This window comes from Pseudopodoces humilis, chromosome 26 (assembly GCF_049639895.1).
Source record: "Pseudopodoces humilis isolate 2021_Gansu_Grassland_sample_001 chromosome 26, ASM4963989v1, whole genome shotgun sequence".
Classification (NCBI taxonomy): domain Eukaryota; kingdom Metazoa; phylum Chordata; class Aves; order Passeriformes; family Paridae; genus Pseudopodoces; species Pseudopodoces humilis.
The window spans coordinates 4,104,967-4,117,878 of record NC_142225.1 but is presented as its reverse complement, the minus strand read 5'-3'; the positions used below and the strand labels follow the sequence as shown (position 1 = coordinate 4,117,878).

The 12,912-nt window shown below is 51.3% G+C and overlaps 1 protein-coding gene across 2 annotated transcripts; it reads right to left on the bottom strand.

Moving 5' to 3' along the window:
* Positions 1 to 248: 248 nt before the first annotated feature.
* C26H1orf116 (chromosome 26 C1orf116 homolog) lies at positions 249 to 9,459 on the bottom strand. Of its 2 annotated transcripts, none has more exons than XM_014258094.2 (4): positions 9,014 to 9,459; positions 6,044 to 6,173; positions 3,472 to 3,598; positions 249 to 2,117 (listed from the first exon to the last, which is right to left on the bottom strand). In XM_014258094.2, the coding sequence occupies exons 1-4, from the start codon at positions 9,037 to 9,039 to the stop codon at positions 982 to 984; spliced, it is 1,419 nt and encodes a 472-aa protein (XP_014113569.2). In that variant the 5' UTR covers positions 9,040 to 9,459; the 3' UTR covers positions 249 to 981. The 2 variants fall into 2 exon arrangements, with proteins under 2 accessions (XP_014113569.2, XP_005529480.2); XM_005529423.3 differs by lacking the exon at positions 9,014 to 9,459 and adding an exon at positions 8,835 to 8,997.
* Positions 9,460 to 12,912: the final 3,453 nt, after the last annotated feature.

Here is a 12,912-nt window from a genome sequence, read left to right as displayed (position 1 = left end):
TCACAGAATCACGGAGCAGTTTGGGTTGGAAGGGACCTTAAAGCTCCCTTTGTTCCTCCCCTTGTCACAGACAGGGCCACCTCCCACTATCCCAGCTTGCTCCATGGAAGACTTTGCCTGTGCTGATAGAATAATTCCATTTCATAGGTGGGTCAGACCTGATCTGGCTCATCCTTTGTCTCAGAATTGTTTTAAACTCCACTATTGAGATTTACCTGACTGCCACATAAATCTGCACCACACGGCCCTTTCTGATCACACACAGGTTTATTAAGGACACCAACCACCTCTGCTCCCCAAGGTGTTGGCAGCATCAGCTGGGCCTGAGAGGTGCCAGGACAGCTCCGAAGGGATGAGTTGGAGCTGTCCCAGCCTTGCATCGGCCCCGTTTTGGGCCGCACATCTGGATCTGACACCAGCACAACCTCTGGCTGTCACTTCCTGCAGTCCAAGCCTCTTCCAGGTGCTGGATCCAGGTGCTCAGGGCTGGGTGGGAGAGCGGAGTGTGGCAGGGGAGGCAGTGGGATGTCTGTGCAGCCCCCCAGCAGGCAGTGGTGCTTTCAGGAGGTGCTTTCATGTGGCAGGTGAGTGCTCAGGCCTCAGAGGCTGTGATAAAATTAATTTAAAAAAAAACCCAAAAAGTCCTAAAGGAGCAGCAAAGTCCAGCAGTTCTTCCCAGAGATGCTTTATCCACAGGCAACCCCTTTGAAAATAAACCAAACCCCTAATTCCACGGCTTCCCTGTTTTGATGAATCCCCAAATGCATTAAAGCCCTTGCAGGAGAACATGCCCTGTCCACGCTGAGAGATGCTCTGTATAAACAAAAAGCTCACACACATCTGCTATATACAAAATATTCTGTCCACGCACCGTTCCTTTGGCGTGAAGCTCCCAACACCTCTCCCACGGCGCTGGAGCAGGAGATGGCAGCAGATGCTCGTGCCCGAGGCCGCTGGATTTGGGGTGAAAAGCCCCACGAGCTATTCCTTCAGCAGCCCCAACTTCTTGAGCGCCTCGCGCCGGTTCTCATCGGCCGCGGCCTTCGGGGAGATCTTCACGCTCACGGCGGAGCGCGACGGCCTGGGGAAGCTGGGCAGAGGGTGGGATCTCCTCTTGCTGCTCTTGTCCTGCTCCTCACTCTCCTTCAGGCCACCAAAGTCCTTCCCTGGCCCGAGGGAGGTGGGCCGGGGGCGGCCGCCCCGCAGGAAGCTGGGGGCCAGGCGCTCGATGAAGGACATCTTGCCCAGGGAGCTGCTGCTGCTCCTGGTGTTCTGCTCCTTGCTGCTGCTGCTGCTGATGGAGCTGCCCAGCCCCACCCCGGAGCGCTCCAGGGTGTTGGATTTGAAGGTCATCTGCCGGATCCCCGGCACGGATCCCTCCCCAGGCTGCCCAGGGACGGGGAGCGGCGTCTCCCTGGAGTGGGGATGGAGGTGGGCGCTGGGCTCCCTCCTGGCCTGGGACAGTCCCAACTTCTCCAGGGCTTCCCGTCGGGCTTTCTCCTTCTCCTTGGGGTCGAGGTGGCCCGAATTCCCCTTTTCAGCAGCGCTGTCGCCGGCAGGGCTGGGCTGAGGGGTGGCTGAGGGTGGAGGTGCTGCTTTCACCTTGTGGTTGTGCTCCGTGGGCAGCGGCACTGAGCTGTTCCTGCTGCTTTTCAGGATGATGTTTGGGGGCAGCTTGCGTGGTTTGGGGGCAGTTGGAGGCCCACGCTTGGCATCGGGGTCTTGAGGGGCCTCTTCCAGCGTGGATTTCTCCGGGTGGCCCCACAAAGTCCGGATCTTGGTCTCCTTGGCCGCCTCCCTTTCGGCGTCTGAGCGAGGGCTGCGTGACCACTCCAGGTCATCCTGGAAGGGCTCTGGAGGCCGGATAATCACGGATTTCATGTGGCTTCCTGAGCTGGCTCGGTCCAGCCCCTCCTTGGGCACCTCCTGCGCCGCTTTTCCCGCTGGCACCGTGGGGACCCTTCCTTTGCTGCCAGAAGCTCCGTTGGCTGCAGGGATGTTCCTCGGAGCGCTGGGGCAGCCTGGGCTGGAGGACGCTGAGATGATTTTCCCACTCCTCTGCTCTGCCCCACCACGCTGCTGGTCCCTGCTCTGAGTGGGAATCCCATTGCCAACATCTGGGAAGAGAAGGAGGGAGCTGGAGGAGGCAGAGATGATTTTCCCACTCTCCTCAGCCCCACCACGCTGCTGATCCCTGCTCCGAGCATATATATATATAAAATATATATATATATATAATATATAATATATATAAAATATATAATATATATTTATATATATTATATATTATACATTATATATTATATATAATATATAATATATAAATATTTATATATATTATATATTATACATTATATATTATATATAATATATAATATATAATCTATAATATATTATATATTATATATTATATATTATATATCGTATATTATATATTATTATATTAAATATTAAATTATATATTAATTATATTTTATTAATTCATTTATTATATAAATAATTACATTATATATAACAGTTATATTATCGATAATAATTATATTAATTAAATATTATTTATATATTAAATATTATATATTTATATAAAGAGAGCTTTGCTGCTCTCTGCCCGGAGCACAGGGATGGCTCTGGGGCTCTGCTCTCTGTCCGGAGCACAGGGATGCTCTGGGGCTCTGCTGCTCTCTGCCCGGAGCACAGGGATGGCTCTGGGGCTCTGCTCTCTGCCCGGAGCACAGGGATGGCTCTGGGGCTCTGCTGCTCTCTGCCCGGAGCACAGGGATGCTCTGGGGCTCTGCTGCTCTCTGCCCGGAGCACAGGGATGCTCTGGGGCTCTGCTGCTCTCTGCCTGGAGCACAGGGATGGCTCTGGGGCTCTGCTCTCTGCCCGGAGCACAGGGATGCTCTGGGGCTCTGCTGCTCTCTGCCCGGAGCACAGGGATGCTCTGGAGCTCTGCTCTCTGCCCGGAGCACAGGGATGCTCTGGGGCTCTGCTCTCTGCCCGGAGCACAGGGATGGCTCTGGGGCTCTGCTGCTCTCTGCCCGGAGCACAGGGATGGCTCTGGGGCTCTGCTCTCTGCGCGGAGCACAGGGATGCTCTGGGGCTCTGCTCTCTGCCCGGAGCACAGGGATGGCTCTGGGGCTCTGCTCTCTGCGCGGAGCACAGGGATGGCTCTGGGGCTCTGCTCTCTGCCCGGAGCACAGGGATGCTCTGGAGCTCTGCTCTCTGCCCTGGGTGCACAGGGATGGCTCTGGGGCTCTGCTCTCTGCCCGGAGCACAGGGATGGCTCTGGGGCTCTGCTGCTCTCTGCCTGGAGCACAGGGATGCTCTGGGGCTCTGCTCTCTGCCCGGAGCACAGGGATGCTCTGGAGCTCTGCTCTCTGCCCGGAGCACAGGGATGCTCTGCAGGGATGGGAACCCCTCAGCCCCCCAAATCCTGCTCCCTGCCCTGGGTGCCGAGGGGTTCCAGCTCACCTCCGCAGTCCGTGTCATCCGTGGACACGCCGCTGTCTCCTTCTGCATCCAGGGAGCCAATGGTTTCCTCCAGGAACAGCAAACACTCCTTCTCCTCCATGGATAAATAATCATAGCTGCTGGCGCTCTGCGAGAAACAGAAAGCTGTGCTCGTGAGAAAGAGAGGTTTATCATATACCACAAATATATATACACACACATATATGTATATATATGAGAGAGAGGTTTACTTTATACCACATATACATGTAGAAGAAAGAGAGGGTTTTTTTATACCACAAATATATATACACACACATATATGCATATATATGAGAAGTTTACTTTATACCACATATACATGTAGAAGAAAGAGAGATTTATCTTATACCACAAATATATATATATATACACACATATATGTATATATATGACAGGTTTACTTACACCACAAATATATATGCATACACATATATATATACATATATAAGAGAGAAGTTTACTTTATACTATACATATATATATATAAAAAGAGATATTTACTTTATACCACATATACATGTAAAAGAAAGAGAGGTTTATTTTATATGACAAATATATATATACACACACATATATGTATATATATATATGTAAGAAAGAGGTTTACTTTATACCACATATATATATAGAGGTTTACTTTATACTACATAAACATATAAGAGAGATTTACTTTGTACTATATATATAAAGAAAAAAAGGTTTACTTTATGCCATATATATACATACACACACAAACATGTATACATATACATGAGGATTTACCTTATACCACATATATATATACACATATATATATAAAAGGGAGGTTTACCTTATATCACATATATATATATAAAAAGAGAGATTTACTTTATACTACATATATATATAAAAAGAGATGTTTACTTTATACTACATATATAACTATATAACTTTATATATATATAACTTTATACTGATATTATATTTTGAATATATTATATATTATTTTACTATTTCATATTTTTCTATTTAATGTCCAGGTAGTTTAGAGAGCCTGTGACAGCTGCTTGGCCAGTGGCTGTTAAATAATGAGTATTTACTGCTCCAGAAAATTAGACAACCTCTAAAGATAAGAAACATATATATACTTAAAACCTTTTTTATAGTACCCTAATCTGTGGGTCAGAAGGTGGATTATTCTGAATTTGGGAGCTTGGTCTCTACCTTTTATTTCTTTAAATTGAAGTGTGAGCAGATAGGTAACAAATCTGTAGCTACAGACACCTGTACTGCTCAGCAATGCTGAATCTTAGAAAACACCATAAATAATGAAGGTTTCTGTGCAGGTGATGAACTCTCCTTGCTCTCCCATTCGTACTTGAGCAAGAGCTGGTGAATTTTTGTTGTGTTTTGAGCACCAGGAGATGTGTTATTGCAATATCAGATATCAAAGTGATTCCTGCAATCTGTCCTGGACAAAATGAAGCGCAGGGCAGGATGGAATGCACATCAGATAAACCAGCACGGGGCAGGAATTACCCCAGGTGGAGTTGTTTTGCAGAGACACTTTATCCAAATCTTCTCCTGTGCAGTATCACAACCAGTTCTTCCATCCCCATTAGACTCGGAGGGTTTGGTTCTGGTTTGCAACACAGCAAATGGAGAAGCTGCCAGGCCTGGGTTGCTCTCACACGTATCAATTATGCTCCGACTCAGGCAGGATGTAATTAGCCCATCAGTCTCGGAATCAGTGTAGGGAGACAAACAAGCTTTAATGGACAGATAGTGAAGAATTCCACATCTCTACACCCATGGTCCAAACTCATCTCAACTGGGGAAACTAGAGGAGCTCAGCTCGCTCCAGTGCAGTCACTCAGCCCAGCTGGTCTGATCCCTGCAGCCCTGGCAGCACAGCAGCCTCCCCAGGGAGAGGATCCCCACTGCAGAGAGAGGATCCCACCCCAGAGAGAGGATCCCCATCCCAGAGAGAGGATCCCCACCCCAGAGAGAGGATCCCCATCCCAGAGAGAGGATCCCCACCCCAGAGAGAGGATCCCCATTCCAAAGAGAGGATCCCCATTCCAAAGAGAGGATCCCCATTCCAGGAAGAGGATCCCCACCCCAGAGAGAGGATCCCCCCCCAGAGAGAGGATCCCCATTCCAGAGAGAGGATCCCCATTCCAGGGAGAGGATCCCCACCCCAGAGAGAGGATCCCCATTCCAGGAAGAGGATCCCCATCCCAGGGAGAGGATCCCACCCCAGAGAGAGGATCCCCACCCCAGGGAGAGGATCCCCACCCCAGGAAGAGGATCCCCACCCCAGGGAGAGGATCCCCACCCCAGGGAGAGGATTCCCTCTCCAGGCATCCCATCCTGGCCCAGAGCAGCCCCTGCAGTGGCAAGGGCACTCGTGGCAGAATGGGAAGGCTGGCAGTGCTCTGGGGCAGGAATTCATCTGGTCCTGGTGCTGTCTCAGGGCTTCCAGCTGCCTCCAAAGCACCGATGGAGAGCGGATTTGAGCTGAGATCCACCCAAAATCCTTCTGCAGCTCAGAGGGGCGAGCTGGGCTGGGCTCCCCAGGGTTACTCACCCGCTGCGAGTGGTTGGAGGCTGTGCTGGCCATGCTGTCACAGCTGCCAGAGTTGCAGCCAGCCATCCCCAGCTCCTTCCTAGGCATAGCACGGGCTGCCCTGGAGGCTGGCACGGGGGAAATATCCCGGCTGGAGCAGGAGAAAGGAAAAGCATTAAGTTGTGAGATTCCCGCAGGGGTGACTCAAGCACGCTGGGAGGGAGGACAGGCAGGCTCTGAAGCTGCTGGGTGGAGGAGCTGTGCCCCATCTTAGGCTGCTGGCTCCAGGAGAAGGCACAGCTGGGATTTTAAAAATCATCCTTGAAGTTTTCCCCAAAATAATTGTAAATGGGGTCATCTCTGCACAGCCAGCTCGTGTTGTGGGTCTCTGATCATCTCAGAGGGGTGGATAAGGCACAAGACAAAGCTGTAAGCCCAGCTCAGGCTCAGAGAGGCTCAGAAATCCCAGCCCCTGCTCATGGGACCTCTTTCCTCTGCCACACCCTGTGCCAGCCCTGCAGCTCCAATTTATGAACGTGCTGGCCCGAAATGCTGCTGGTTACTCACATCCTCGCTCTGTCAGGGCTTCCTCCTGGCAAGGAGCTGCCTCTGCCACCCTTCCTTGGGGGCCCTGGGGAAGTGTCCCCAGGGAGGTGTCCCCAGGGAGGTGTCCCCAGGCCTTTGGGGCACGCCTGGGTGTGTTTGGGGACAGGGCTGGCACGGCTTGTGGGGAGCAGGGCTGTGCCCAGGGGGGTTTGAGCAGCACCCCAAGGTCCCCTCTGCTCACAGCAGCATCCCCCTGATGCTCTTCTGGATGCATCCATCACCAGAGGGACCCCAGTGTGACAAACCCCCTGGGTCTGGGTTTCCAGCAGCGGGGCAGGGTGGCAGAGGGCACAGTTATCCCTGCACAGAGCTCTGCTGAGCACCCACAGGAGGTGTCAAATGCAAAACACCGAGCTCCCAAAACCTCCTGGCACCGCCAATTAGTCTCCTCCACGTGCACCAGCCCGTTTTTGGGGAGGGAACTGGGCTGTGGGGGCGAGAGGGAGCAGCACAACAAACACCAACACCCCCTCCAAGACACACGGACCCACGCGAGAGGATTTGCTCCTCGGGAGACAGAGGAGCCCTTTGTGCTGGAACCTGCCGGCAGGAGCACACTGCTGCTTTTTTTTTCTCGTAGCAGGATCAGGGAATTAGATCCAGCGATAAGTGAGCAGAACTGGCTGCTTGTTCAGAGCGTTAGACCCTGAAAGAATTCTTTTATAATCGGAATATGCCGCAAAAATCAGATTTCAACACCCACGCCCTGACAGATCTAATCCTTCCATGCAGGAGGAGTTTAATATTCCAATCTCAGCTTTGCATTATTTACTGCTTAAGTGACGTTGCAGTAAGTGGTGGCTTTGGAGCAGCAATTCCCTGGATTCTTTGGATTCAGATCCCTTCACAGCCAGGGATTTGAGCTGTCGGGAAGCAGAGCTGAGCTTGGGGAACTTTAGGCCTCTGCACTGGAACATCCACAACGTGAAATTCAGATTTTTATCAAAACTAGAGATATAGATTTATAGATTTACATCGACTCCTAAGTTGCTGGAGGTTTGACCACAGTTGTTGTGCTGCTCCCGGCTGCCTCCCTCCCAAACTTCTGACAGCAAAACCCTCCTGGGGAAGTGAAAGCCTTGCTGGAACTTGAGTGTGCAGCTGTTTGGGGCCAGCAGGGAGGCATTTTCTCCATGAGGATCCCCCCCAACCACCAGTCTATTATAGAAATAATTTTCTCTCATTCAAACAGCATTTGCAGGGACCTCAAGCAGCTGCCAAGGCTTTGGCACCCACCGAGCCCCAGCTCACGAGAGGCAAAGTTCAGCCCGAGCCCGCCGGGTGCTGCTGAGGATCTGCACCAAAACAAGAAGTTCCTTTTCCTGCCCATTAATTCTCTGATGTGATTACGGCTCCAGCACACTCATCCAGCTCAGGAAAGGGGAAAAAATCAGTGTTGAAACCCCCAGTTTTAATGATTCAGAAGGATTTTAGTTCCTTCTTTGCGGTGAGTAACAGCCACAAGCTAAAAACGCGACCGAGCGTTTGATTTACAAGACACAGTACTCAAAAAGATGTTTTATAGCTGGGTTTCAGTGGTGTAGCTCTCTTCCCCAACTAAAAACATATTTGGAAGAAGCTATTTTTTTTCAAAATCCAAAGGCCAGGTCCCTCAGCTGCTGTGGCCGTTGCCATAACTGTCCTTTAAAAGCCCACGGGGCCATCAAAGAGGTGCTGGGTAGCAATTAATGCTAATTGCTTTAGAGAAGAGGCTACTTTCTTCCAGCCAGCACCACTCCAAGCTCTTCATCCCGGCTTAGAAGAGCTTGGTTTTGCTGTCTGGGGCAGAGCAACCAGACCCCTCCTGCCTGGGAAAAGGCATCAAACACAAGCCAAAGCAAATTTCCCTTCGCAGGCACCGTCCCAGCTCTGAGCAGCCCTGGGGGAAGGATCCCAGCTCAGGGGGAAAGGGGTCAGGGGTAAATCTGAATTTCCTCCTATGTCAGCAGGTAAATGAAGCACCCCAGCAGCTCCTTGAGCTGTTTGCTGGTCTGAGCACAGGTTTCCCCTGCTTTCCTCCCACCACCAGCACCTTCAAACCACCTCGTCCAGCTTTGCTGGTGAATCCCCCACCACATTTCAGCCTTCCAAAGCAGAGTACCCAGAGCCCCCCAGCCCCTCACCCACAGCCCATCCAGCAGGAAAAGCACAGAGAGCGAAGAAAAACAGGACCAGAAATTCTTATTAATCTGTTCTGTTGTTTTACCAGGCCGTCCGTCGTTCCGTGCTGCACAATTCCTTGTCCCGGCCGTGCCTATCCCAGGACTTCTTTGCTTTTCTGGGCTAACCAAACACAGCCGGGTTACACATTAACCCTGCTGCAGATAAGGCTGTGCTGGCCAGGCTCGGCAGGTACGTCCTGACAGGTGATCCCCAGCCCCTCACCTGCAGCCAGGGCGAGTGGAATTCATCCCGCAGCCCTGCGAGGTTCCTTTCCTGCTGCTCCAGGCTGGCTCCCGGCGTGGCTGAGCCCCCAGAACCCGTCCGTGCCCCAGAGCGCTGGGTGTGAGCTGGCAGTGCCCGGGAGTGCTCGGTACCACCCAGCTCCTTCACTTCCCTGCCGTCCCCTGCTGTCCTGGGCACGGCTTTGGCTGGAGACTCCTTAATCCGACATCCTGTTCTGCAGCATAGCTGACAGCAGAGCACCGAGCTCAGCCCTGACCCCAGCCTTGCACACAATAATTAAAAACCTGGCCCTGGTCTGGGTGTTCGCTCCCAGGAACGCGTCACCCACAGCAGCTTTCCTCTCTCGGCTGCTTTGTGCAGCGATGCCAGAGCTGGCTCCTGTTTGGCTCTCAAAACAGCCTGGCCTGGGACAGGTCGCTACTTGCGTTTCACCACAGCTTCCCAGAGGCCAGAAGTTTGCTGCCTGCAAAGGAAGGAGGTTGTGAAGACAGGCAGAAAGTGTTTTGGAAGGGAAGTTTCAGCGCGGATTTACAGCACGGGGTGCCCAGGTCTGCGCAGCTCCGAGGTTCCCTCTGCCTGTCCCGACCTGCAGCTGCTTTTGTCCCAGTTGGCACCGATCTCTGGCACCAAAACCCTCTGCAAGCTCCTTCCCCGTGCGGGGACTCCTTCCCCAGGCAGCCTGAGGTCTGTTCCTGGAGCTCTGGTGGAAGCTAAAGCCCCCCAAGATGCCCACCAGACTCATCTTCACACTGACACCTCAGAAACTCTGCTGGGGCATTTCTCCAGCAGCATCTCCTGCTTGGAGCCCCTGGGTGCCACCTCTGCTGCCTCCTCCCCACAGGGGCCCAGATGTCCCCACCCTGTGCAGGTGACACCGACCCCCAGGCCGGGCGGTGCTGCAGGGGCAGGCAGAGACCGGCAGAGCCTCCTTCTCCCTCTGACTTTTGGGCTGTGTTATTAAAATTGGAGTTTTTCCTGCTGATAAACAATGCTTTGGCCATTCCCCACACACAGCATAGACTTGTACCTGCTTGACAAGGTGCTGCTCACTGCAGATCTACAAACACCCTGCAGGAAATTTCCAGGGCTGACACAGCTGCTGGATTCATTCACGTTTCCACGCTCCGATGGTTATTTTTTTTTTCTTTAATTTGTATTTTTAGCAAAAGGCTGTGCTGCCACACAGCTTCCTTGCTCCACAGAACGGGGAAGTGGAAACATCAGCTAATTAAAGCCAGGGGAAGACGGAAGGAGAGCAGATGAGCCAGAGGCTCCCACCGGCAATGCTGAGCCCAGGCAAGTGCTGTTCCAGAAGGGAACGTGTGCTGGAGAGCAAATGAACAAACCCCAGGCAGCCCCAGCCCTTCCTGCCCTCCCACACTGGCCTGCAGCAGGTGAGGGATGGGGATGCAGCACGTTATCCCTGCTCAGAGCTGCTTGTGACAACCAGGGATTGAGGGCAGGAGTTGTGCTGGCTGCCACAGCATGGACAGAGTTTCCAGGTGATGTTAACTCATGAAGTGGGTTTGGTTTGAAATGAATTAATTAAGTTTCATTTTAAATGGAAGCTTTAGAGCTGTGGGGTTTGTCAGGCTGTGCCTGGTGCTGAGGATGCTCTGAGAGAGGGAGGGAATCAAAGCTGGGGTTATTTTGTTATTGCAGTGCCAGCAGGGTGTGAGTGAGCCCCAGCAGCGGGCAGGGGTGTCCTGACACCAGCAGGATCCACCCTGGGCAGCCAAACAGGCAGAGCTGGCTGCCTGCAGCCCTGTGTGGCTCAGGAAAGTGTCACAGCCCATTAGGAGAAACCTCCAGCTCCTCTGAATCAGGAGCCCAGAAAGAACCTGTTCTTTTTCCACATTCCTCTCCCTCCAACAAATATAAATAGCTCCGACCCAAAATAAGGTGTGATTTCACATGGATGGCATGAAGGATATGCGAGGAGTCAAACGATGCAGAGAAAACTTCCCAGTGCCCTGGAAGGACTTTGGCAGCTTCACAGCCCTGCTGAGCCTCACCCTGTTCCTAAACACGAAGGCACGAGTGACTCAGGCCCAGCCCTGAAGGAAAAGCATCCACACGGCGTCACTGATAAGATTCCTGTCAAGGTAAGGACGTTTATTTGACTGAGACACCTGGGCACTTTCCTTCGCCCAAATTGCAGGCACAGCCTGTGTGCTGACAAATCAGTTCTGGAAAATAGCACATAGTTAATGCCTCCTGTTGCACAGCACTCATTAAACCTCCCCATGGCCAAGGAGCTCCATTTATCATCTCTGGTTTACAGAGATAGAGAAGGGAGGTGAGCTGTTCTCAAGACCACAAGTGAGAAGGCAGCTCTCAAGCTTTAATTGTTCCCCAACGTCTTCCTCAAGACTTTAATTAAAAATAATAGACAAAGGCACTGCGATCTTGGACAACCTGATCTTGTTAACTCCTCTGTTGTATTCCTGTTTCAGGGAGCTTTTGGTGCTCAGGCAGCTGAAAAGTGATTTCACCCAACCTGAAGGAATTTTATTTGGAGCAAACCTGACAGCAGTTTTAGAGCTGGATGCAAAGTTTGATTTAAAATGCAGCCAGACATTTAATTGCACGGCAGCTGCAATTTTCCAAACAGCAAGCTGACAACTTTTAGTTCCTCTTCTAGAGAGTTTCCTTGGCAGGGAGGGGCTCCCAGGGCTGGCCCATGGGTGGGTTCTGCAGTGAAATCAGCCAAACACAGATGATTCAGCACTCGTGTGTCAGTCTGATTTCTCAGAAACTCCCCCAGCTCCAGGCAAGCAGCAGAGAGCTGCTGCTCTCTCCTCATTCAGCCCCAAAGGGCAAACACAGCCCTGCAGGGTCACAGAGGCTTCAGTCTCACTGGGGGTCGGCTGCCCCACAGGAGAGCCTGGTCCCAGGGCTGGGACATTCTCCAGGAGAGCAGGATGGGTACAAGGGGCTGTCCCCAGGGCTGGGACATTCTCCAGGTCTCCAGGAGAGCAGGATGGGTACAGGAGGCTGTCCCCAGGGCTGGGACATTCTCCAGGAGAGCAGGATGGGTACAGGAGGATGTCCCCGGAGCTGGGACATTCTCCAGGAGAGCAGGATGGGTACAGGGGGCTGTCCCCAGGGCTGGGACATTCTCCAGGAGAGCAGGATGGGTACAGGGGGCTGTCCCCAGGGCTGGGACATTCTCCAGGTCTCCAGGACAGGATGCCTACATGAGGATGTCCCCAAAGTGTCACAACAGCCCCCGCTGTGCCTGTGCTCAGGGAAAGGTGCTGATCTGAGATGTGCAATGGAACAAGATGTTCCTTTTCTCAGTGCTCTCCCCAGAAACTGCTCTTTTGACAGGAGTTTATTCAGAACTTCGGAATTAGGTTTGTCCTTCAGAAATTCCAGTTATTCCTGATTTTCTCCCCAGACTGCTCTTTCAGTCTATCTCATCCACCAAGTAGATCTGTGTAATACTGGACACAAACATTTGTCAAGTCTACTTAATAATTTATATATTTCAATGCATAAAAGATTCTGGAGGGATGCAAAACTCTCTTTACAGCTGAGTCCTGATATTTCAGGTATCATTATTTCACAGAATCCCAGAGTGGTTTGGCTTGGAAAGGACCTTAAGGCTCATCTCATGCCATTCTGATATTCAGAGTTCATCCCACCACTACAAGGATGCCATTTCTGGGATAATTCCCTGACTGTGTCATTAAGGGCAGGAAAATCCTAGTTTAAAAGTACTAAAAAACACCCTAATAATATTTTTTAAAAAGAAAAGGAGTTGTGTTTTAAATCGATCCAGACTTTACATTTTAAATAATGGAGATTTTTTTGTTTGGGAAAGTTTAGGAGAGTAAGGAGAAATTTTCCTTGCAGTCAGTACCAAGAACTTG

Excerpts from the sequence above, each read along its gene's own strand:
- C26H1orf116 (XM_014258094.2), bottom strand. The coding sequence starts at position 9,039 with ATGAATTCCACTCGCCCTGGCTGCAG. Across the intron at positions 3,599-6,043 it reads CCTCCAACCACTCGCAGCGG|AGCGCCAGCAGCTATGATTA; the intron begins GTGAGTAACCCT and ends TGTTTCTCGCAG. Across the intron at positions 2,118-3,471 it reads GGATGACACGGACTGCGGAG|ATGTTGGCAATGGGATTCCC; the intron begins GTGAGCTGGAAC and ends TTCTCTTCCCAG.